Below are 26644 nucleotides of genomic sequence, written 5' to 3'. Positions count from 1 at the left end.
TTTTATTGATTCCATATTGGGTACCAATGCCAGGGAGCTCACAGGAGAATTTGGCAAAATGCATTGACGTATACTATTCGTTTGTGCATCATTGGGGCACTTGATAAAAAATTTTTTTAAAAAGTATTTTTTTCAAAATATATATTTGACCATTCAGGAGTTATGCAGTTTTAAGACAACAGTACTGCAACAGGTCCAAAACAAATGTTTTTCACCATAGACTAATATCAAGTGAATTCATTTTTGGTATCACAGTCCAATGTGGCTGCAAAATGACCACTTCTGGTAATAGAAACTAAATATAAGAAATTAACGCCCACCCTCTGCCAAATGCTGGTAGATTTTGCATTGGGCATGTACTTTTCAGAGGCTTACCCGCCGCTTTGGCGACCAGAGCAAAGACCAGAGGTAACAGCCTATGGATAAAATATCTTGCTTTTACATTTACTTTTGTCATAGGTTCCTCTGATAAAACACAAGCTACTTGCGGTAACAGCTCTGTGTTAAAGACCCTGTGCAGCCTCCCTTTCCTTACATTAAATTGTTCCTTTAGTTACTAAATTACAGCGTATTTTTTTCTACTTATTAGACTTTGAAAAGATAAAAAACCTGCTTTGATGTAAAACCTGAATTTCTTAATATAGCAGACTCAAGAATGGCTGAGCGTGTCAGTTATGTCCTAATTATTTATGCATTCACTTTTGACTGACAGCCCGGGTCGCTGACTCCCACAGATCTGGATCGGCGCTCTCTCCACGTAACGTCAGTTGTTAGCTAACATTAGCTAGTTATCATACGACCGTAATAATGGATAACGAGTACAGCAATAACAGCATTAGATATATTGAGCCGTATATGTATGAGCCCATCGCTTACAGCCTACAATATAAGACCCTAATGTTATAGGATAACCTATGTCAACACCTAACATTATTGATTGGTTTTTTTGCGGCAGTAACACTTAATTCATTTTCGTTTCATTTCAACTTTATTCAAGACTCATCTTAAAAGGAGGTCCATAGCTTTATTCTCCAGTAATGTTATAACAGTCTGGAGAATAAAGTAACATTACACTCACCAGCTAACGTTAGCTATATTTACACAAGATAAGTACAGCTCATTGCTACATTAGCAAAATTATCGATAGCCAGACAGCAAGTAAATTGAGGAGATGAGGTTAACGGTAACGTTACAGTTTGTAGGCTTGATTCGATTAATAGCAGAACGTCATCTAGCCCGAACGGATGCTTACTGGAACCGATGTTATCGACAGCAAAGTAAAGTGAGGTTAGGACGGCTAACATTATGATTTGTAATATAATCTATATCAACCTTAAGTAACTTTAACATTAACTGATCGTATTAAGCAAAGGCTTATTTAGATTATCGATATTGTTACGGCCCGGAAACCAGGCAGAGGTCACGGTGCAAAAAGTGAATTATTTATTTACAACCTATACATAAGATTAATTTAGTGTCCCGCCAGGTCGGGAGTGAAGGAGATCTGGATCCACACCATCTTCAGCCTTTTATTCCCAGGACAATTAGCAATTACGGGTGGCCACGCCCAGTTCCGCAACTCCCCCTGTTGGCTCACTGAAACAATACAGACACAGAAGAAGCAGCAGGGGAAGACAGACGCCAGGTGTGACACGCCCCCACAAAGAGACGGCACCAAAAGTTGGCGTTACAACAATTTACCACAAGTACAATACCAAAAACCACCAAGATCACCAATATCATGGCCATTATCACCATTCCCTTCCCATTTACGTTAGTTATTTTTACTTCATTACTTCATATTTTTATTTTTCTGATAATTTATAAATCCCTAACACCCTTCCCGCCGGCCACCACGTGCACAATGTGCCATACAGCACGTGGACGTGTGCATGCGGCAACTGACGAGGAAGGTGACAAGAGAGAAAGAAAGAAAAATACTTCCCTGACAAGTATTGAGGTCCGCCCCCTTTCCCTGTTGTCCACAACTGGTGCCACCTCCTCGGCCCACCAACCGACGGCCGTACAGTTGGAGGAAAATGGAGGGATATTTAGGGGGTAATACACAGAAAGAGGACGCGGGAGAGGGACAAACAGACACACAAACGCATAACAATCCAACCTACGCGACGAAACATAAGACATATAGATAACTGGCGATAAAATGTTGAAATGTTACCATACTATGGTAAAATGTGTAGCGACTTCGCCTACCCATTCCGGACCCCACCTCGTTCCACTAATCCTGCCTCCGGCACCTGGAGGAGAAAAGGCAAAAACAAGAGAGATACCGGAGCGGTATCAACCTCACTTTCACCAAAACAATGGTAACAACTGCCGGAATGATAAAACTATACAGGAGCACGGGACAGCGCATCCGCCAATACGTTGTCTCGCCCTTTAATGTGCCGAATTTCAAGCGAGTAAGGTTGGAGGAAAAGACACCAACGCATCAGTCTTTGTTTTGAATTTTGCATAGAATGCAAAAACACTAAGGGATTATGGCCGGTGTAAACGACGATTGGAATCACCATAGACTAACATATACTTCAAAGTGTTGTAATGACCAGATCAGAGCTAATGCCTCTTTTTCAATGGTGGAATATTTGAGTTGGTAGGAATTGAACTTTTTGGAAAAGAAAGATATTGAATGCCACAGTCATCGGATTGCAGTAGAACAGCGCCAGCACCCACTGTGCTTGCGTCGACCTGTATTTTAAAAGGGTCTTGAAGGCGAGGAGCAGCTAACACTGGGGCATAACACAGCAGATTTTTGACTTCTTCAAAAGCTTCTTGAAATGACGGCCCCCAGATAAAAGTTCTCTTTTTACTGAGCATGTCAGTCAGAGGAGAAACTACAGATGAGAAATGACTACAAAATGAACGATAAAACCCTACCATACCCAAAAAAGTCTTTTTTAGATGTAAGTACTGGATAACGTAAGATCGCATCCACTTTAGCCCTTGCTGGCCTAACCGAACCACTACCAATCACCTTCCCCAGGTATGTAACAGAAGCATGCGCAAACTGACATTAAATTAACTGTCAATTTTGCTGCAACCAAACAATCAAAAAGAGCCCCCAATCGCTGCACATGCTGCGACCATGTGTCACTGCAGACGACCACATCATCCAAGTAAGCAACGCAACCAGATAGACCTGACAACACAGTGTTAATAAGGTGTTGAAAAGTACAGCCAGTGTTTCTTAAACCAAAAGGCATGACACTTGCCAATAACCACGAAGCAGATCTAACTTTGTGACGTACTTTGCTTACTTGATCTACACAGTCCTCTATAAGTGGGAGAGGATATGAATCAGGTTTGGTGACGGCATTTACCTTGCGGAAATAGGTGCAAAAACTAAACGCATTGTCCAGCTTCGCAACCAAAAGGCAGGGCGATGCCCACAGCGAAGAAGTATGAGTGGCAATCCCATTTTCGAGCATGTATTCTACTTCGGCGGTTAATATTTTCCTTTTTTCAAATGGCGCGTGATAAAAACGTTGTTTAACAGGCTTAGCGTCACCCACATCTATATCGTGCTCGATCGCATTGGTTTGAGACGGTGTATCCGCAAACAACGCTAGATGGGAATTAATCAAACCCACAATATCTAAACGTTGTTCCTCAGATAAATGGGATAACTGGGATTCTAACGCAGTGAGATATGCAGAATTTTTTAACCGCAGTTGGAACACAGGCTCACCAGGTTCATCAAAGTCCTCTTTTTTGTTGCTGTTAACAGGGAAATTAATAGCGACACCTTCGCTGAAAGGGTCAGCTGTCTGATCCAGCAAATCAACTGGCTGGTCAAACACACGGCTCACCGCAGACACAGATTTCCCAGGCTTTTCATTCTCATCACCAGCGGGCAGAGAAGGACTACACAAAGGTTAAGATTAATGTGACATAGTTGGCTTTTTTTCTTCTGTCTGGAGTATGGACCAAATAGTTCAAATTGGACACACGTCGTTCCACGGTGTAAGGACCACTATATTTGGCCTGTAACGGTGACCCGATTATTGGCAGCAACATCAACACTTGATAGCCTTGCTGAAAATGGCGGCTTACGGCCTTACGATCATAATGGGACTTCATTTTAGACTGAGAAACAGACAGGTTTTCCTTTGCCAAATCGCACGCACTATAAAGCCTCAAACTGAAATCATTTACATAGTTTAGGACATTTTCAGAAGGTTTTTTCAGATTCCATTGGTCCGCAATTAAATGTAATAGACCTCTTACTTCGTGCCCAAAAACTAATTAGTTCACACTAAAGCCAATGCTTTCCTGAACGACTTCACGTATGGCAAGCAACATCCACGGGAGACCCTCTTCCCAATCTCGAGAAAGCTCAGTGCAGTAAGATCGCAACATCGATTTTAACGTTTGGTGAAAACGCTCGAGTGCCCCCTGACTTTGTGGGTGATAAGTACTTGACATGTTGTGTGTGTTCTGCAGTTTTTTCAAGAACTGAGAAAAAGCTTGGGATGTAAAATTTGACCCTTGGTCTGTTTGAATCGTTTTAGGTACGCCATAAGTGGAAATAAATGAAGTCAGAGCCTTTATTATATGTGTGGCGGTCTGGAGAAACCCGTCTGGATGTCGCTGCGAGTCATTGTTGGAAAAATGCCAATAAACTCGTAAAATCAGTTTTTTGTGTAAAATGAGATATCACACGATTTAGATTCTGTGAAGTCTTTACTTTGTCATGGTAAATAAAGATATAGTGAAAACTTAACGGAAAATGTTTATTTTTAGGTATTTGTAAACGTTGTTTGCTAGCAAAAAAGCAATGTTGTTACTGTTAGCTTGGGACGGTGGTCTGTTTCTGTAGGTAGAGATACGCCTGCCAATTCAGTCTTGTCTTGTGTCCAAACAAAGTACTACAACAACATTAAAAAACACTAAACCAATAACATAGTGTCTGAAAATTTAGCTGACTATAAAGAAATCTGTCATTTAATATTTATGAAGACGTGTGGGGTTTCACACGTCTTCAGAAATGATGCGAGATGAATGCGAGTTAGCCGACATTCCTAAATTTGGCCGTTCTCCACTCGTGATCAACAGGCTAATATTGCGATTGCTAATGGGTTGTGGATCACTCAGTTAAAATTAAACATAGGTTATGTAAACATTTAACATCAATATAGTTAGGTTAGTGTTTCGTTTTCACATAGCCTACTTTTGTCTCTTGATCAATCAGATTACACTAGCATGTTGGTGGTTCAAGTTACGGGCGCTTTCGACTTCTTATTCCCTTTCCATAAACTCGCCGTCAACTATTTTGATTTGTGTAAAAGCAAAGACCCATGTCATTGTTGGAATTGGCGTTAACTGGTTGGAAAGGTTAACGTTACGAGTTACAAGACTGCAGTTGGCAGTCTTAACATAACACAACAGGCACGAAACACCAACAACAACTGCGTTCACGCGCAGATCAGCTGATAGCTGTCAAAACATCCTCGCGTAGTTGACGGCTGCTGTCAGTGAGAGATGGCGTCTTTACAGGATAGCGATGTAGCCCGTTGTTTGAATGAATTGTCTTCTATTAACATGAGTAACATTTCCAATAGCTTTGAAGCAAGACAGTTAATCAGTGATTATTTCACAAGTGGTCCTAATCTCAGAGACAGTGACAGTGAGGTATCTGGATCGAGTGATGAATCAAGTGACAGGAATTACGATAGAGATCCTGCTCCTAGAAAAACGGCTCGTCTTGTTTTGGCGCCCGAAACTGGAGAGATGGACAGTGATGAAGATGATGACCTGTCAGGTGAGCCAATGAAACTATGTACCTATACAGGGCTGTCATAAATTATGATTATTATTCACTATACTGACCATGAGTGAGAATAAACTAGCTAGCTTATTTGCATGAAACAGCTGTGTCAGCTTTCCGTATGAAAACATCAAACATGTCATATGGTAAGGTTAAGCCTAAATAAGTTTAAATGCAAATAAATAAATAAGGAGTTACCCTATAATACATTACAAACATTACATAAGGCTTATGAAAATAAATTGTTCTTTGAGTGGTGACTGTGTGAATTAATTATTATTATTATTATTATTATTATTATTATTAGTAGTAGTAGTAGTATTTTTTATTATCAATACCAAGGACACAAGGAGATCCACTTGGCTCAGTAGTAGACTTCGGTCTATGAAATGCATTAGTTTTCACATAGTAACATTGACTTTTTTTTCTTTCTTTTAAAAAAAAAAAAAACAGAGTCACATCCAACTCTCGAAAATCTGGCCGATAAAATCATTCCTCCTGGCCATGGTGATGCTGGCCCTTCTGTAGTAGATTGTCATTGCTGCTGCAAGCTCAATGAAGGAAAGCCTTGCCATACCAGATTCCCCAAAGAGGAGCTCCTTGATGTCCGTCTGCAGTACCTCAACCTGTCTCGTGAAGAGCTTGACATTGCCATTCTCTCCAAGCTTTCTTGTGGAATGCATCTCTCTGACACAACATCAAGGTCCAGGAAGAGAGAGCAGACACTGCGTTTAGCCCACCGTACTGATTATTACTATCATGGGCATAGGATCTGCCATGATATTTTCAAATATCTCCATGGGGTTGGGCAGGACAAATTGAATGCATTAATGAAGCATTACAAGGCTTCTGGGGTGGAAGCAAGGGTCCACAAGCTGAATAAGAGGCTTCCTGCAAATGCATTAAAATTGCAGGACACGAGCCATTGTGGATTTCATCCTCAACTATGCAGAGGCCAATGCGATCATTCTTCCAGGCCGCACACCAAGGCATTGGAAGGCAGATGTAAAACTGCTGCCAACCAACTGCAGCAAGAGGAAGGTCTATGAGCAGTACTGCGCAGCCGTGGAGAATGCTGGCATGCAAATGGTAACCCTGAGAACCTTTCAGCGAATGTGGCAGCTGTTAGTACCCTTTGTGTCGACCATGCGCCCTGCCACTGACCTGTGCTGGTACTGTCAGTCAGGTGTCGCTAAACTTCAACATGCTGCCAATCATCCAGAGGCTGAGAAAAGTGCAGCCTTCCGTGATATTGAAGAGCACTTGGCTAAAGTCGCAATGGAGAGATCCCTCTACCAACAAATCTGTAAAACAACAAAGGAGGAGATGCCCTTTGGTGCAGAAATAGGACCCCATCCTGCCTGCAGCTTCCCTGGGAAGATGCATTACAGTTTTGATTTTGCGCAGCAGGTCCATTTCCCATCAGACCCCTTGCAGCCTGGTCCAGTGTACTTCAAGTGCCCTCGGACATGTGGTCTCTTTGGGGTGGCATGTAAGGCCGTCCCAAAGCAGGTAAATTTTTTACTTGAAGAGAGCTGCCAGTCAGGGAAAGGTGCCAACTGTGTAGTGTCACTCGTTCACTACTTCTTCAAGCACTATGGCATGGGTGAAGAAGATGTCCATTTACATGCAGATAACTGCAGTGGACAAAACAAAAACTCCACAATGATGTGGTACTTGATGTGGAGGGTGCTAACAGGGCGTCACAAGAACATCACCTTCTCCTTCCTGCTAACTGGACACACAAAATTTAGTTGTGACTGGTGCTTTGCTCTTGTGAAACGCTTGTTCAGGAGGACAAGGGTAGACTGTCTAAATGACATTGTCAAGGTGGTCGAGGAATCTTCCCATGTCAACATTGCTCAAGTCTGCGGCAAGGAAAATGGAGAGGTCATTGTGCCAACATATGACTGGACGAGCTTCCTCAGCACATACTTCAGGAAAGTTGGAGGAATAAAGAAAAACCACCACTTTCACTTTCGTGAGGGGTCAGGCATAATTGAAATAAAAGAGTTCTGTGACAGTGGTGCAACCCAGCAAGTTCTTCTGAGAGGAGGAGTGCCCCTACCAAGCAAAATGCCAGACCAGATCCTAACAAAAGGACTCGATGCGAAGCGGCAGTGGTACCTCTATGAAGAAATAAGTCCATTTACTGCTGATACCTATAAAGACACCACCTGTCCGTGTCCAACAGTCCCCAAGCCTACGAGAATTGCAGTGTTCAATGTGGAGGAGTAGGTTTACAGTGCAGTGTGTGTAGGTGTACAGTGAAGGGCTGCAGCAAATTACTCAAGGAAAAACGTGTTTGTTGATGTTTTTTTCTTGTGCTTTTAAATGTACATTTTCATCACCTTGTTAAAATATATTTGTATAATACTATTCAGAAGGTGATTGACATGTCAAATTGTAAAATTTAATTCAAAGAATTATTTTATGATAGTCACACATAATTAACCCTAATACAATGACAATAATTTGTAAAACACTATGTACTTCTACTGTTAAAATCTATTTCTATATTTCATTGAAATAATACTGGTGATGTTCAGTTATTGATATACACCAAGGTGTTTTTGTTTTTTTCTTTAGTACTTCTCAACTGATTTTAGTGCTGCCTCCTCAAAATTTAGCATAAGCATGTTACATGGATTATTATTATTATTATTAGTAGTAGTAGTAGAAGTATTATTATTATTATTATTATTATTATTATTATATCATTTCAAAGAATACTTTTGTGTTGTCTCACATAATAAATACAATGACAATCATTTAACAAAAACAAAGCTGAGTGTTGGCGTTTTTTCTTTTGTAGCTAGAAATAGAATTCTGTGGAACTGAATGGAATCTTTGAGGAAGTTTTTCTCCATTTCTACTTCACGGCGCAAGAAGGCTTTAAAACATCATAACTTTGGCTCTGATTGAGATAATTCAACAATTCAAAAACATTTAAATAGGGATAAGTCTCGATTTTTCTAGATTTGTGACCAGCTGAAAATGTAAAAATTTTACCATGTGAAGGGTTTTCCCAGACCGCCACTCATATTTTTGGCCTTAATTGTGCGGAGAGGGTAGACAGCGGGATATCTCGTGCTCTTACACATAACCGTCAACAAATATTGATTCCCTCCCCGAGAAGCACAAATCGGCCCAACGCAATCCAAAATCAGATAATGGAACGGCTGTTCCTCCATTACGCGAATGGGTTCTAAAGGTGCTGGGTGAATTTTCCTATTGGGTTTCCCGGTGACTTGACAGGTGTAACGTTTTAATGTACACCAAAATGTCATGTTTCAACTTAGGCCGATAGAACTGACGAAGTATATGGTCATAAGTTTTCCGGACACCTAAATGTCCAGATAAACCATCATGTGCCGTGCGTATTACCTCATTTCAAAATTTCAACGGTATTACAACTTGTGTAATGGGGACATCATCCAACATAGAAGGGTGTAACAAACAGCGGCGCAACAATAAACCATCTTGCAGAAAATAACCAGACTGATTTTTTTCTGAGTCTGAACACACCATTTCAAATAAAGGAGCTAAACTAGGGTCGGATTTTTGTTCACTGATCAACTCATCACGAGAGACTGTGACTAAAGAAGAGAGCGAGATATCATTTGACTCTGACTTAACAGGTATATCAGAGGGCAAAGGAGTAGACATACTTACATCGCAAGTTTCAGCTCCCGTGATGCTCATTTCATTAACACGGGGCTGCTCAACCTCGGCTTTGACCATAGAGCACGTCAGGACACAAGCTGTGAAAACCTCCGGGTGTCGGCTGGCCCATTCATCGACCTCCCCCGATGAGACCAGCTAAGCCTTCACCCGCAAAGGTGGTGGAATGTTCTTCCATACAAAGCCCTTGGCCAGGTCATTCCTAAGGATGACTTGCACACCCTCCACAGGTAAGGTTGGTCTCACTCCTATAACGATATCACCCTGTATTAAATCAGTGCTGAGGTATATTTTATGCAAAGGGACATTTACCCTGGACATTTCAATACCATGAACCATCGTATTCTCCCCAGTAGCAGTCCCCTGAGAAAACGGCAAAGTACCATCCATAATAAAGCGCTGCGCAGCTCCCGTGTCTCGCAACACACGCACTGTTTGTTTTTTCGGACTCCCCTGTAATGAAACAAAGCCATCATTAATAAATGGAACAAATTCGGGGTCAGGTATACCAGTGCGACATGAGACAGTCGGCTCAATGTCGGATAAAGGAACTGGGCTGCGTTTCCGACTTTCGATGTACCTTAACGTTTTACGAAGGTTCTTAAGGTATACCTTCTTAAGGGAAACCGCTTTTTTATGAGTGTTTCCCAGACTATACCTTAAGGCAACTCTTAAGGGACAACTTAAAGATACATCGTAAGTTGGAGCTGGCCTTCACTGTGGTGCTGAAAAGTTTATCAATCGATGCCAAGCGAATCGATTGTCTCACTTGTAAAGGCTTGTGAATGACGTTTTAATATTACACGTGTTGTCATAATCATTTTACATCAATCTAATATTGCAGAAGAGGAAGCTATGCCTACTAGAGATTATCTGCTAATCTCTTTAAGAGTCCGTTAAAACGAGATCTTGTGATAGTTTCAATAAATACGTACATATAGGCTACAATGGATAAAATAAAAAGCGTCAATCGGGACATATAAGCCATAGTCTGGGACTTCGTGGAAGCCCAGGGGAAAGGATATAGGCTACATATGGGTGAATTATTTTGTTCTTATTGAAACAAAGGTCTAATGTTAATTTGTTTTTGTCACATAATAAATAGGCAACTGTAGCAGCATATCACTGCACTGCACTGATTCCCGCGAACTTTTCTCTGCAATGCAAAAAATGGTCGTAGATGAAAGGCAAAAGCGCGTCTGTGGAAATTGATCATGATGAATTATATACCGGGTGCCTTATGAATAGGTCTACCTGTTAAAGTGATTTGTTCATCCACCTTAATTTGCTCTTGGATAATCTTAAATTTAACCAAGAATATCATTATTGGGTTGTTTACCGAAAATCATAAAACAACATGGTAAGAAAAATGTTCCGTAATGTTGATATTTACCCAGTGCTATTTTGTTTTATATAGGAGGTGTGAGCTAAAGGAAGGGGATGTAGATCATTTGGCTATGTTTGTCCATTATGAGCCACTGTACCTGTATGTGTGTTTATGGTTAGCCAATCAACGTGTTCTAGTTCGGTCATGCAAGTAGAATCACTCAACGTTGTTTTTGCACACACAGGTTTTATATTCTTAATAAACCGGCGGTTTGTTCCAAGTCAGTGTGATCATTGACTCACACACAAACGAAATAATTTCTACAGGGTATGCAGTCAGAAAAGCCATATCCTAAGTTAGCGCCAATACGTATAAATTAAAAAAAACTTTTTTTTGTTTTCACAAATTGGATTAGTATTCTGGATAGGCCCTATACTTAATTACCATCATGATGGGGATAGACAGGTAAAACGACAACATTCTCACGACGTGCTATGCACAGAACGTTGATTGGATAATTAATTTTCGTAAAGTTAATATTAAACTATCTATGTAATTTTCGCATGCAGATGTGCTACTAGATGCGCACTGTAGTACAACTGTCGATTTGAAAAGCAAAAGTGTTGGCGTAATAAGGCTGAAACCGCGGAGGCGCAGCGCTAAGGGACAGCTTACGAGTGCCCCAGACCACCCTTTTAAGGTATACCTTAGTTAAGGAGACGCTGGGAAACAGCTCGAGAGCTAAAGGAAGAGCTTAAGGGATACCTTACGACGCACGTAGCGCTAAGGAGACTCTGGGAAACGCAGCCCTGTTCTGTTACGTGCTGGTACCTCTAAAACAGTGGGTTTGGAACCCTGTGTATTTCTAGATGCGAATGACTTGTCATTAGATTTAAAAATAGGACATTCCCTTCTCCAATGGCCCTTATTTTTACATGCATGACATATTCGAGACCCGTCATATTTTTCATCCGTACCAGGGACCGATCTCACGGGAGCAGGGTTACCGGAACGCTGACGCGGTGCAAAGCTTTTACGATTATCAAACTGCCCGTTTCCCAATGGGCGCAAACCACCAAAGACCTGTTTATGCGTAAGTGCGTAATTATCAGCCATTGACGCAGCTTCTAATACGCAGGCTTACATACTGCGTGCTCACTAATATGAGTAGCAATTGGTTCTAAAATCGTATTTTTGAATTGCTCTAGAATTATCATATCGCAAAGTTCCTCATAAGAAGTCATTTTGGATGCTTTCCGCCAACGATCAAACTGAACAACCAATTCTCTCATGAACTCCACATGAGTCTGCTTATCAGTGCGTCTTGCATGTCTAAAACGTTGTCTATAAAATTTGGGGACCATTTTGTAAGCCTGCAGAATTGCATCTTTAACTTTCGGATAGGATGCAAGAGAAACAGTGTCCAAAGCAATAAAGACTCCCTGAGCCCTCCCGCTTACTACACACTGTAGTAATAGAATATGATCAGCCTCTGACCATTGTTTAGTTACAGCAACCCTTTCGAACAAAGTAAAGCAAGTATCCAAATCTTTTTCATTAAATTTAGGGGCTAATTTCAAGTTATGCACTATACCATTGTGAACAGGTAAATGGGATTCATCACCATCGCCATGTAACACAGATGATTCAACCTTTCCATCTGAGATCATCTCTAAACAGTGTCTTCAGTATGCTTCTGCGTCTTTTTGTTTATTGGCCTCGAATTTCAATTTTTCCTCGGCGAACTGTAATTCTCGTTCTCTATGTTGCAGCTCTTTTTCTTTAAGCTTTTCATTAAGTTTCGCCATTTCTAGCTCTTGTGCATGTTTAATCTTAGCCAATTCTAGTTGCAAAGTGTTTTCCATCTCCAATTTCTTCAATTCCAATTCAGCAAGCTTTATTTCCTCAATAGTCCCCGTTGCCATCATGCCTACTTTTAACACACCTCGCTCCACTGCAAGCTCAAACAAATAATTGCGAAGTTCCGTAACCTTAAATCGCTTACCACACAACGGAGCAGACTCGCCCCAGTACTGAGCCAGCAACAATAACTCGCTTTTAACCAGAACGTGCAAAGAAGCGGCAGACGGACACAGTAAAAACTAATTTACTCGTGGACTTCTATGCAACAGAGAAAGCCCCTGGCTTCGACTCAAACGCATTCAATTATTCCAAACACGCAATCAATTCAAGAATTTAACCACAAATCCAAAACAAACATTGGACTCACGCGCCAAGAACAAAGCAGAGGATTAAACCCCTTTTAAAACTCAATAATCAATCCCTGTTATAACCAACTCACAGTTCGCAATCTCCAGTATAGCATCGGATAGGTGAATCCCGCTTCATCCCATAAAACAGTTCAATATCCTACTCCGCCTTCCCAGAAGCTCACTACAAGAATATTTAAACGCTAGAAAAAGCTAACCTGCCTGCACCAGCTGTCGTGTCTAGGAACCGACAAAATTCAAAGTCCAATCTTTAATTTGTAGAAAACAACTTCACGAGGGAAAAGATACCACAGCAGCAAGCTCTTCAGAAAAGTTAGACTTTATTTGAACAGGTGCACAAAGCCGGATCAATTCTGCAGAATTGAACCTCGATTGTCAGTTTTACATTCATTTTATACACTGTGCACCCCACAACTCCCCCTAACACATTTTTTTAAATACCATCTGTCCTTCTTGGCACCACAATGATTTCCTGTTCTTGGGTCTACCTGACCTTCTTGGCACCACAATGATTTTCTGTTCTTGGGTGATAACGTCATTGTGGAAAGTTACCCCAACTTTCCCTTAAAAAATATTAGTCTTTATTCTGTAATTTTCCATTAAGAACACAAGTCGCAGCCTCCTGTAATTTTCCATTGTATTCAGGTTACATAGGGGTCACTGTAAAATATTAGTCTTCTAGCACATTTATTAGCAGTTGATCAGTTTGGAAATATAAGTGTATGGTTAGTATTTGATTAATGTTTTCTGCTGAGTGAGTAAGTGTGGTTTTTTTAAGCCTTCGGCATTCTCTTGCTTTTTCTCTACAGTTGATACTGTGGTTTCTTGCGTTTCCATAAGATCAGCTGCAACTAATGATACAGGTTTATTGGATTACATATTGATTATATGAGTGAATAGTCATACATGTGATGTACTTTTACCATGGAGCATCGAGAGTTTGGAGGAACCAATTTGATCAACATTGATGGGAATACCCTAACTTTCACATGTGACGTCATCACAATCATGGGGAATCCCAAAATTTTCCTACACAGCGAAGATCACAAAGGCCGACTGATAAACCAATGCAACACTCCACGGACGCGTCTCACGTAATGAGATCAATCTGGGCCCACTTACCTAGCTAGAGAATCAGTCCGATCACCAAACCTATAACCACATGGGGATTACTTACCGAAGAACAGGAGACGATCAACGAAGACACGAAGGGTCTAGCTCTCCAACATAAACGTAAGTTGGAGGCAACATACGCCTTCACTCCCAAATAATATAACAATGCACCGAGTCTCAATCCTGGCCTCCCACGACGTAGGTGCGTATACGTGATCTAACCAGCAGCACCTATAAACTATGTCCACGCAAAAACGCAAGGAAAACAAAACGCCGCACTTGAATGCCATAAAGCAAATCCAATACCGACCTAGAACAGAAATTTATCCCACCGCTGCCACCATTCTTGTTACGGCCCGGGTCGGGCAGGCCGAACAAAAACGGAAACCAGGCAGAGGTCACGGTGCAACAAGTAAATTATTTATTTACAACCTATACATTAGATTAATTTAGTGTCCCGCCAGGTCGGGAGTGAAGGAGATCTGGATCCACGCCATCTTCAGCCTTTTATTCCCAGGACAATTAGCAATTATGGGTGGCCATGCCCAGTTCCACAACTCCCCCTGTTGGCTCACTGAAACAATACAGACACAGAAAAAGCAGCAGGGGAAGACAGACGCCAGGTGTGACAATAGCATCAAAGCTATCTAGGATTCCCTGGTTGGGGTAGTTAGCTACATTGCGTTTCATGCACATTGAGCTAGGTAGCATGCGTAAAACACCTAAAGTAAAAAGACAAGCAGACCTTATCTTGATCTTGATTGATGGTTGGTACAGCATCTGACTTTAGAAACATTGTCTTGGCAAAACCCATCCTCTTCTGATCATAATTGTAGAATGAATCGGGTAAAATATGTACTGCACAATTTTGTCACCTTTGATATTTATAACTTTGCACCGTTTTGTTTTTCTGTATAATTGATCCAGACCTTTCAGAGACTTGGATCTTTTGGCAAGGCATTCCTACCTCTGCAATCTTTAATCACACAATAAGGCATTGTTGAACTGGATAGTTAATGTTAGCAGCAGACCCGCACAATATGTATTTGAGAATTTGGTCATGGCTTTGAACTTGGGAGCACACACTACATAAATATTCATACTGGGTGAGTGTTTCGACCACCGCACATTGGTAAATGCAAATTAGAAACATTTGTGACGTCATGAATTTGGTCTCAAAACTACCAATACCAAATACTCCACTAGGTGGCAATGTCGAGCATTAGTTTTTAGGGAGAAATATCTAATTTATTACATACATATGTGAAATACTTTTAAAATCAATGTGTAACCTTATAGCCTTTGGTCATAATATAAGCATTTTAAAATCATTATTTTGACTGCACAGCATCTTTAAGTATATTGACCTTGTATTTCAACATCAAATGAGTCTACCCTAGGCCTAACATTACATTTAATTAGTAGCAACAGCTAGTCCTAAGCCCTTAACACTTGGACAAGGAGAAGTGTACAATCATACATTATGATAGCATACATTATGACCTTACATACTACAAGTTTAAAATGATTAAAAATAGAAAACACATCAGTTCAAAGTTATACTCACAAACATGGCGTTTCATTGTCTTCCATTCCTGGGCTTGACCTACCGTTAAACATCAATATCTGTGCATTTCTGCAACAAAAGGTTTATAAGATTTGAATTCAGACAAATCTATGTAAAGTTAGCTGCAGTCCCCATGTTTCTGCTGTCATTCAACGGTATTTGGGTAGGCTACTAAATATTTGAAACTCAGAAAATCTGGATTATGTTAGATAAATTTGCCCATATGAATTTTAGACATCTTGGTAGTTAGGTAGCCTAGCCAACATTGTATGGGAGAACCTGGCAAGCTAGCAAAGTTTGTGGTTATCATTTTCAATGTGACTAGCCAAATGTTACCCAGCATTAAGGAATTACCGTTGTTTGTTTTGCACCGCAATCAAGTTCTTTATGTTTTTACTATCACACATAACTACCCCTCTCTCTCTGTATGCCTTTTCCTGATGCTGAATACAAATTGACGATCACAGGCTTGGATGCCGTTCTTAACTCTTGCAATGAAAGGACTTGGAAAGATCGATATCTGGGGCAGGGAAGGTTTTAGCTTTCGGCGGTCCTCTTCCTGAGTCTGGGAAGTCTACTGAGCATGCTTGCGATTGGTCAACGTGACCCTCTGGGCGTGCAGGCTCCAAGCCGAAAGAAGCCGAACGTACAATCCTACTGCCCATTGTGTCATTTTTAACAACTTTGAGTGGGTTAGAAATAATAAAGAGATAATAATAATACATATATATAATAATAATAATAATAATAATAATAAATAATAATAAAAGAGATGAGGATAGATAATATTGTATTTTGTGACAACCCCCATAGTACAATAAGAAAATATTTGGGTGGCTATTTTTTTAATGGTCATGAAACCTCTGCCTTGCCATTTCTAATGCCTCCATGAGAATGTCATCCCAAAGCACATGCTGTGGCCGAGGGGATCAATTCTTCCCTGAAGGTGTTGGTAAACAAGGTTTTGTAGAGCCTCAGGTGTCTCTGGAACATCAACTGTCCCTTCAGGGTCTACTGGTGTTGGTCCCGCCCAGTCAATTCCATAGTCTTCCAGATCCCCCTATATGAGAGCAAAATGTGGTCATAAAGACGTTTTGAAAGCTATCTCACCTCTCAAATAGAAGGGCACTCGGAGAGTGCAGACCTCCACCAAGGCCAAATGCCAAATGCAAATCTTGCAATGTTAACAAAAGCGAAAAATAATTTGTGGATTTGCCCCGTGATTCGGATCCACTTCAGAATTTTGTGGGTTCTTCCTTAGCTCATGCTACATCCCTCCACCACGTTTAATGAAAATCAGCCTGGTAGTTTTTGCGTAATCCTGCTGACAGACAGACAGACAGTCAGACAAACTAACAAACAGCACCGAAAACATAACCTCCTTAGCGGAGGTAACTATGACTGAGTAAGTTGTGCAGTAAATTAATAATTGCTTCATGGCACCACATTTGAGATGTGTTTGATTTGTAGATCATATATTCACAGAATGACATAATACATTTTTTATTGTAAGTAAAAGTACGTGTGTAGCACAGTGGGCAAGGAACTGGGCTTGTAACCGAAAGGTCGCAGGTTCGATTCCCGGGTAGGACACTGCCGTTGTACCCTTGAGCAAGGTACTTATTCGAAATTGCTTCAGTATATATCCAGCTGTATAAATGGATACAATGTAAAATGCTATGTAAAAACGTTGTGTAAGTCGCTCTGGATAAGAGCGTCTGCTAAATGGCTGTAATGTAATGTAATGTAATGTAAGTAAAAATGATTCTAAGGCAGTCCTGCTCATTGACGAGGTCAGATATTGGATTGTTGCCCATTAATTGCCCCTCAATCCACAGTTGTTGAGGTGACCTTCCTTACTCTGTGGAAAGGGAATGGCGATCCCATGCTTGTTTGAAAAGCTGCAAATGTCTATTTATTCGGGGAAGCGTCACATAATGCAGGCAAATCAGGTCAAGCTCATTCTCAGAGTTTAAAGCAGCAGTGTCAGAGAGATGTTGGAATGCTGTATGGTAGTTCACGGTCACAGCACACCAAACATCTCTCCATAGCCTCTCGATTCTCTGATTATGAACGCTGCGTCCCGTTATGAAACTTCTTCTTTCTGAGATAGGAAAACAGAAATGACAATGGAAATGCATATTACATTATTTAGAAATAAGACAAAGATCAGCACAAGTGTATAAGTGTGTCCTGGAAAAATATTTTTCATTGACTACATTACTCAATTCAAAATGACAAAAAATAGTATTAATATACCTGGTCCTCGTTGGGGATGCTCGAGCATGAAGCGGGCCACATCCACATTCTCCCCTCCTTTATCACTGCGGACCCTTGTTGGAATTCCAAACTGATGGACAGCTCCAAGAAAGGCTGTGAGAACAGTGGAGGCTCTATTATTGTCACTTGCAGTGAGGTACTGTGGAGGAAATTCTTCTCCTTCTAGGTTCTGAGGTGAGATTGTTGCAGAGTTGGCGATGTAAGAAGAAAGAACTCTAACACTATAAAGTCTTATTAATTATTTATTTTCACACAAGCTTGCGGGAGGTCCCGTTAACTTCGCAAAGACAAGAGGAACTCTCATCTCCCCAGAGACGAGAGGGACCCTCATCTTTGCAGAGACAAGAGGAACTCACTGAACAATGGGAATGCATAGATTTTTATACAGTCAAACTTCCTTAATATGCATATACTATAATGAAGCAAAACCAATCAGCATAGATCACACCAAAAGTTACATTTATGCTGTGTCAGCTACTTATCCAATAACAAAGCACTAATCTAAAATAACTGTTCTTTCCAGCATCTGTTTCCTGTCTGTGCTGGGCTAGCGGTATTCTCTCCAAACCTAGGTTTCGGTTCATCACCTGAAGGTCATGGCTAGTTCAAGTCCCCCAATTCTAAGAAACCGCATAGAACACCAACTCCAGGAAACTGCACAGACGTCTACATAGATCAACACTGCTGTTGCAACAGTTTTCATGAACATGATCTCTTGAGACACACATACATTTATAACTATATTCTTGATTAATCAATACAATCTTTAATAAGCAATATGAAGAAATATAAAACCATTAAAAGGAAAAGCATACTTCCACAGTACATAATTTTTCAGCTGTACCCATCGATTCCTCCATCGATCATAATTCTCCAACTGGAAAGGCACAATTAGTTAATTTTCTGTATAATTCAGAAGGAACTATTTATGTCTGATAACATATTTTCTTATGAAAGACTCTGACCGAATCAACTTCTGATTTCCGTCAATGTGCCATAGAGCCATGGGTGCTGGTACTGAGTACACTCTTCTTGAGATAATGTTAATTTCAAGCCCACGACAAATTGTGCCGACAGGATCGACAAGTCTCAAAGTTTCCATCACTCGAGATCTTTGAACCCTTGAGAAAAGGAAAAAGAAACTCAGTGAAATGACTGCTATGAATACAGCCTGGTTATGACATCATAATTCGTTTAGGTGTGTTGTATAAAGGCTCACTTCCATCCAGCACTGTTGAGATATCCACTGACACTTTTTATTCCTGAATCAGGAAACTGTTGTATGAAATCAGTGACCACTCTTATGAGATCATCATTTGAAATGTCACTATAGTACATTCTGATGGACAAACCATTCTCTGTCCAATATATTCATTCTTCTCCTTATTGTTCTGTAACTGACGCCAAATAAGCATGCAATTTCCCTGACAGTGAAATTGAACTCTAGGAGGTACTCATGTTGTTCACCGGAAATATCCCAAGAGGGACGTCCTCTCTCCCCAGTCCTCAGCATGGCACGCTTGAATCCATGTGTTGGCTGATTTTTTGCTTCTAACAAGCGCAACACTACTTGCATGCTTTGCAATACACTCTCCATGTCAGTAAAAATTCTGTTGTGTACACATCTCAGAAGAATACCACAGAGTTCCTCATAGCGACAGTGAAGAAAATTCAAATCCATTTGTGAAGGGTGTGTTTCAAATGGATCACATAGTCACTGACATTGATTGTAGATTTACTTCAAGAGCTCATGGCTCTGCTGGTTATCATGAGAACTACGCAAAGATACAATATCATGATTTCAATTTGATTGTTATTATGTTTTTAGGATTCAAATAAACTCAATGTCAAATGCTGAATAACCTCATTTCCATGCATGGAACAATTAGCCTAGCCCATCTTGTATTGGCAAGATAAATAGGCCTATTTTATCGACAAAATTGAACATAAAGCAGTGTGCCTTACCGGTCCATAAGAATTCAGCCTTAGAATTTCTTTGTCTGCCCTCGTGTTTTATATCTGTTCTTATACCTTCTATAAAAATCACTAATCGATTTTGATGTTACAAAGCACGATACAAAAGTTTGGATGTAGGCAGGGGTTAAATTGGGATTTGGGAGGTGGGTGGACCCTGAGATCTGGTGGGAGGTGGGTGAAAAAAGATAAAAAGCAATGAATGTCTCGGCTCAAAATAGTTGTATCTTTAATGTATTATGCACATAATTGTAATTAAGGAAAACAATGTTTTAAAAAGAATGTATATTATAGATGCAAGCTTTCACATAAAATATTTCAAGTTTATTGAGTGTCATTAATGCTGAGAATTCTTTTACCTACGAAAATAACCGGTCATCCTCCTCTTTTGTCTTCCCTTTCTTCCTCCTTTATCCATCTTTCTTAAACTGTCGAATTGAAACAAAATAAAACCAGCGGCGACTGGCGAGCTGAATTGGTGATGCGCAAAACTTTCCTTTAAACTAATCATTTATCTCAAGATGTTTTAATTTATTTTCAGTGATTAACAAGCATGCAAACGATCTTACTAAGCAATTGGAAAGGGACACACAGCTTCTTCGCATTGTGTTAGAGAGATTAAATGATAAATGCGATTTAGAAAAATCCGTTTTAATCACTAAGCAGTGGCGGAATCTTCCCCTGATTTTCCTTGAGTATCAATGCAATTAATCCACAAAGTAGGCTACTCAATAGCAATACTATCATATATAGCCAGCTCTCCCCCAAATAGGCAGTTTTAGCGAGTAGCCTAGGCCTTATAGCCTACATTTATTTTCATTTGCAGTACGAAATTGTGCACATTTTTAATCAAAATTATTTGTGGATACATGCACTTCTTTCTCTGCACTCAAATTCATGGCAAATATCTGCAATGCATAGATTGTAAACAAAATTGAAGTGCAGGTTTTGTTTTCTGTCCAAAACCCTTGAATGAGCAGTTCTTAAACAATTAACCACTGTAAGAGCCTCACGCCTCTCCTCTGTCCTGATCCTTCTTGACCTGTCTGCTGCTTTCGACACGGTCAACCATAAAATACTCCTCTCCGCCTTGGCTGAGATGGGCATTGCTGGGACTGCCCTGTCTTGGTTCGCTTCCTATCTCATCCCCTTGTTACAGGAGTGCCACAGGGATCTGTACTGGGTCCTCTGCTGTTCTCCTTATACACCAAATCTCTTGGTTCAGTTATTAATTCACATGGCTTCTCCTATCATTGTTATGCAGATGACACACAACTCTTCCTTTCTTTCCCCCCCTCGGCCACACAGGTCAATGATAAGATATCTTCCTGCCTGGCTGACATCTCCACCTGGATGGCCAGCCACCACCTGAAGCTCAACCTCAACAAAACTGAGCTGCTCTTCTTCCCATGCAAGACCTCCTTACTTTGTGAGCTCTCAATCACGGTTGATCGCACCACAGTGACTGCTTCTCACTCTGCCAAGAGCTTAGGGGTGGTCCTGGATGACCAACTGGACCTCAAGGAGCACATCAAGGCAACATCACGGTCCTGCAGATTCCTTCTGTACAACATCAGATGGATTCGACCATACCTGACGACGCACTCTACCCAGCTGCTCGTCCAGGCTACGGTGACCTCTCGCCTTGATTACTGCAACTCTCTCCTTGCAAGCCTGCCAGCTTGTGCCATACAGCCACTACAGATGATTCAGAATGCCGCTGCCTGACTCATCTACAGCCTTCCCAAATTCTCCCACGTCACTCCTCTGCTGCGATCACTCCACTGGCTATCGGTTGCTGCCAGGATCCGGTTCAAAGCCCTGACCCTTACCTACACTGCAGCCAACAGGACAGCCCCCATCTACTTGCAGGACATGATTCGATCCTATGTGCCTGCTCGACCACTCCGCTCTGCGGCAGCAGGGCGCCTTGTAACCCCTCCCACCCCCCCAAAGGGATCACAGAGCTTCTCCACCCTAGCTCCCCAGTGATGGAACAAACTCCCCATCCCTCTCCGAACCTCCCCCTCACTATCCATCTTCCGTCGTGGCCTGAAGACTAATCTCTTCAGACTATACCTAGACGAACTACCACCACGCTGTATATGTCACTCTAATTCCATCCCCCCCCACCTTTTTATGTTATATGTTTTTGTTACATGTTGCCCCATCCCAGCACTTTTTGGTAATTTGTATTTGTCCTAATACTGTAGCTTATTCTTCTGCCTAGTTGGCTTTGCAGAGGTTAGGTCAGAATAGTGTTCACTGTGTAAACTACACTGTGTTCTTGGCTAGAAATAGCTGTACAAAATAAGTATTGTATCTTATTAAACCTGTGTTTAGTAGTTGTCTATGACCATGAAATGCACTTTTTTGTACGTTGCTTTGGATGAAAGTGTCTGCCAAATAAATGTAATGTTGTTTTTGCTGGTTATTCTGAAAGCTAACACGGTAGATAACAGACTGGTGTAGGATATCGTTTGTTAAGTGTAGACTACTTGGTGTTAAAACGGATTTTTAACAAATAAATTGGATTTATGATTTAATCCCCGTAATACGGTATGAAGACGCTCTGTGTTAGGCTACTTGCAATTTTATTAGTCCGATCGTTGGCACGCTTGATAATAAAGGAAAATTATTAATGAAAACAGGGTGAGATCAATGATTAGTTTAAAGGAAAGTTTTGCGCCCCACCAATTTTCAGCTCTAAAGTTATGTATGTGGGAAATATTCAATCCTAGGTTAGCTGCTGACCAGCAACCTGCTGATTTTGCTGAAGCAATCAAAGTTGCCGTTAATAATAGCCGGGGTTCATGGGGGCTGTTTAATCATCTCGCTTTAAAATGTTGCATAGGCCTAGATGAAATTACATGTTAATGAAATTACCTACCGCGTCCGCTTCCAAACAATCAAGACAATCAACAATATTTTTCTTTCTGTGCCTGTCTATATAAACGACTGTTCCTCCTGAGTTTTTTTTTTTTTCCTTCAAATTTTTGATTGGTTGAGCGAGTAACTGGCTATACATGGACTGGAGCCTACGAAAAATGGACTGGATTTAGACGCGCATGTGACATAATTTTGGCTCAAATGGAACCTTATACTCCTGGTACCATAGGCTTCTCGTACGAGCATTTTGTAATTTTGACATGCATCAATCTCTTTGTGTTCCTTTTCTTTGACTTATTTTGTTAGATTGTATGTCTCTTCTCATATAGAATAGTTGTCTTTATTTGTCCTGCTTTGCAAAATACCATGTTTAACTTTAACTGCCTATTTTTGGTTATCGTCAACTGTCTTATTCATTATATAACTATTATAACTATTTTTCCTTTTCAGCGCATCTAACATACATGGTTTGCATATACGTTGACCCAGGTGTGCATCTCTACGAGGACCAGTCAGTGTATAGGCCTTATATATGGTTTAGAGAATAGTGTTAGTTTCACTGACCAAAAGTGCAGCTGCTTCGTTACTGATGTTAGTTTCAGTGTCCAGATAGATTTAAGTATTATTTCATATAAATAGTAATTGGGTCACTGTTTGGGATATTTATATAGTTTCACTAACCTGATGGAGTAACCTTAATTAGGGCTTCTGGACCCGGACAAAACTAATTTTCCAGGTTAAAGTCGCTTATTCATGGCGTGAAAACATTATTTGCAAGATTCCTGGATGAGTAGCACCTTTACCTGCCAGGATAGTATCAGAGAACAATTAGATGAATGTCTGGCAGCAGTAGATAGTATTTCTTTCTGGGGTATAAGTCTTGCCACCCATTATTTCAGCACACCCCAGTCAGTACATGTATACAAAAACATGTGTTCACACACACATCCACATTACAGATTTATGGAGTCAGATAAACTTGGTTTCCTCCTTGCAAACATATCTAAATAAACTTGATTTCCTCCCTGTGACCATGACTAAATCCTTACAGTTTGGTGACCCCGATGTGATCGGCAGGATACCAATTTTCCCTTACAACACTATGTCTTATGTCAGCCATCCAACCCTGTCCCTCAACTATACTACTAGATTTAAAAAAAAAAAAAAACTTTAAGCCCAAATCTAAATACAGTCTGCACTATGAACATGAATGGCCAGATTGTTCCAAAGGAAAGGAGCATTACAGGAAAAATGTTTCACCTTTGGGCTACTCTTCGGATAACAAAGAAGCCTACATCCTGCAAACGGGAGTGGCTTTGCATGATTATAGGGAAAAGGAGACTGTTTAGATACTCAGGGAAGGCCCATTTAAAGCCTTAAAACTGAGTGGAAGTATCTTAAGAGTCTATCCGTGATTGCCTACTGTAGGTATCCAGTAAAGAGACGCAGACACTGGGCAAATGTGCTCAGATCTCCTTGGTCTGGTAAGAATACAAGCAGCTTCATTTTCAATCAGTTGCAGAACCCACGGAGAGGAGTTTGCACAAAATAACATTAAAGTAGTCTAATTCTGAAGTACCAAAAGCATTGACTGGTTTTCCGCATTATGTAATCCTCAAATGATGAAAAACAACCCTAGATATGTTCTTTATCTGTTTCAAGTGAAAGGTCCAGGTGACACCAAGATCTTTGATGACAGCACTTGAGGGCACGTGTGCCATCTAGGTATAATAGTCAAATATTTTGCATCTCATCATTCCATCTGTTTTGTCAAAATTCAGCAAGGTGAAAGTTGCAAGCGGATCATTCATTCCATTATATCTATGAGACAGGCTTTCATTGTTGAAAATTAAACAACTTCAGGCTTAACTGATATAAACAACTGAGTTGCCTGCATAACAGTGTAGGTTAATACCCTGTTTGCAAATAACTTGCCCATGGTGAAGCATATATAAAGAAAAGAGTATGTTACGTATGGTGAGGCAGAGGCCTGAGGTCAGCAGGCCTCATACCATTTCTGCTCTCTCTTCTTAGGGGTGTGGGGTACCCAAGCTCTGGAGATGTCGGTGGGGAAGATACCATTCCTAGAGGCAGTAAACGGTAGCACTGTGCTGCTGCCGTGTACCTACGCTAGCTGCATTGGCATCAAGAACCTCTACTTCAGATGGCAGCACAATGACAATGGCACCATGGACACGGTGAGCAAGCCCTACTCCTCCTCCTCACCGCTCTGAGGAAACATTGTTCTCATCACCACATTTCTAAGGATGCGCTACTGCTCTTCCCCATTTTCTGAGGAAGCCTTGCCCCTCAGAGGAAGCCCCATCTCTCATGATGCTAATAAGGGGGATTATTCTTATGTTGTCACTAATGATGATGGTAATGATATACTGACGATAATAAGCTTTACAGATAATTTTTTGTGGCATGTGGGCCAGTTGAGGGAGGGGAGATTGACTCACACAAACAGATGCCAAAGGTCTAAATGCTAGTCTCCCTGCCTCCTTCACCCCAGTTGTGTGATTCGGTGATCCCAGAAGATGGTGTGGATCCACATGTGAACATTTTCAAGGAGCGAGTGGAGTTTGTTGGAAAAAATAATAACATCTCCATCTTACTGTGGAACATCACCTTCGAGGACGAGGGCCAGTATACCTGCTACGGACGCAACCCCAAAGAAAAGGGCAAAAACCACAGCGCAATCTTCACCCTCTATGTGGTGGATGAGCGTGAGTGACAAAGCCTGGGGGGCTGAATGCATATGCCCAATCTATTAAGATCACATCACACACACACACACACCTATACATAAACACACACACACACAAACACACAATACAGGTTGACCTTTCCCATTCTGGTCATATGCATTTACAGGAATGTATTTACCCGGTGTTTGTTTTTGTGTGCATATTGTAAGGGTAACTGGATTAGTAGGGGAACCAGTTTATCGAGGGCAATTTTCTCATGTGAAATTCAGTCATCCTTCAACAACATACAAAAAACCTTGTCAGTCAGGTGGCACTAATTAAGCACAGGTGATGACACAGCAGTGCTCCTGTACCATCAGGTTTCACACTGTTTTACATGCGTAGAACCACAGATATATCGCAGACATTTTTATGCTGTTGGACTTTACAGGAATAAAAATTATTAAATAGACTAATCATGACATAGTTATAGGCTTATAAAGGCTAAAACAGTTTAACTGAAATTAAATAAAAAAGGTTAAAACTTTGATCAAATTTGATCATTAGCCCTTTTTTAACAGTCCATTCCGTCATTATTTGGTGGTGCTTAGTGTAAATATGTCCATCAAGGAAAATAATTTTTCTGCCTCCATAGATTTGAATAGGAAAAGACAAGTATTGTTTTGTCTTCAGGTCAATATTTGTTTTGGTTCAGTGGTTTGACGTATTTGAAGGGAAGGGGATCTGCCAGCCAGAGGGAAATACTGGTGGGGTTCTGATATTAGCAGAGTGTAATTTTTTCTCATAAGGATAACTTCCATCATTTTGCATTGAGAAATTGTAGTTGACGTCATGTCGCATTGCATTTCGAGGTGGCTTGCCATTTTCAGAGGCACTTAGCTCTGTGATTTAGAGATATCATTCTTATTTTGGGAAAAATAAAGCCCCAGCTAATATTCAGAATCAGAATCAGGTTTTATTGCCAAGTAGGTTTACACATACGAGGAATTTGTTTTGGTCAACACACCGAGGCAGCCATCCGCGGCGCCATCTTATTAGATGAGAAATGAGAGAACAGGAGGAAGGAGGAGGAAAAAAACA

General features: G+C 40.8%; 1 protein-coding gene across 3 annotated transcripts in view; it reads left to right on the top strand.

The window, feature by feature from the left end:
- The window catches only part of scn4bb (sodium channel, voltage-gated, type IV, beta b), a 153575-nt gene that overhangs the window by 39312 nt on the left and 87619 nt on the right, over window positions 1-26644 (top strand). For all 3 annotated transcript variants that reach the window (XM_035434465.1, XM_035434467.1, XM_035434466.1), the window contains 2 exons: window positions 24888-25051; window positions 25369-25582. In XM_035434465.1, coding sequence (XP_035290356.1) covers window positions 24888-25051; window positions 25369-25582 — 378 coding nt within the window. The remainder of the gene's footprint in view (window positions 1-24887; window positions 25052-25368; window positions 25583-26644) is intronic.

This window comes from Anguilla anguilla, chromosome 9 (genome assembly GCF_013347855.1).
Source record: "Anguilla anguilla isolate fAngAng1 chromosome 9, fAngAng1.pri, whole genome shotgun sequence".
NCBI classification, from domain to species: Eukaryota; Metazoa; Chordata; class Actinopteri; order Anguilliformes; family Anguillidae; genus Anguilla; species Anguilla anguilla.
Note: the sequence above shows the minus strand (reverse complement) of the source record. Positions and strands in the feature narration are given on the sequence as shown.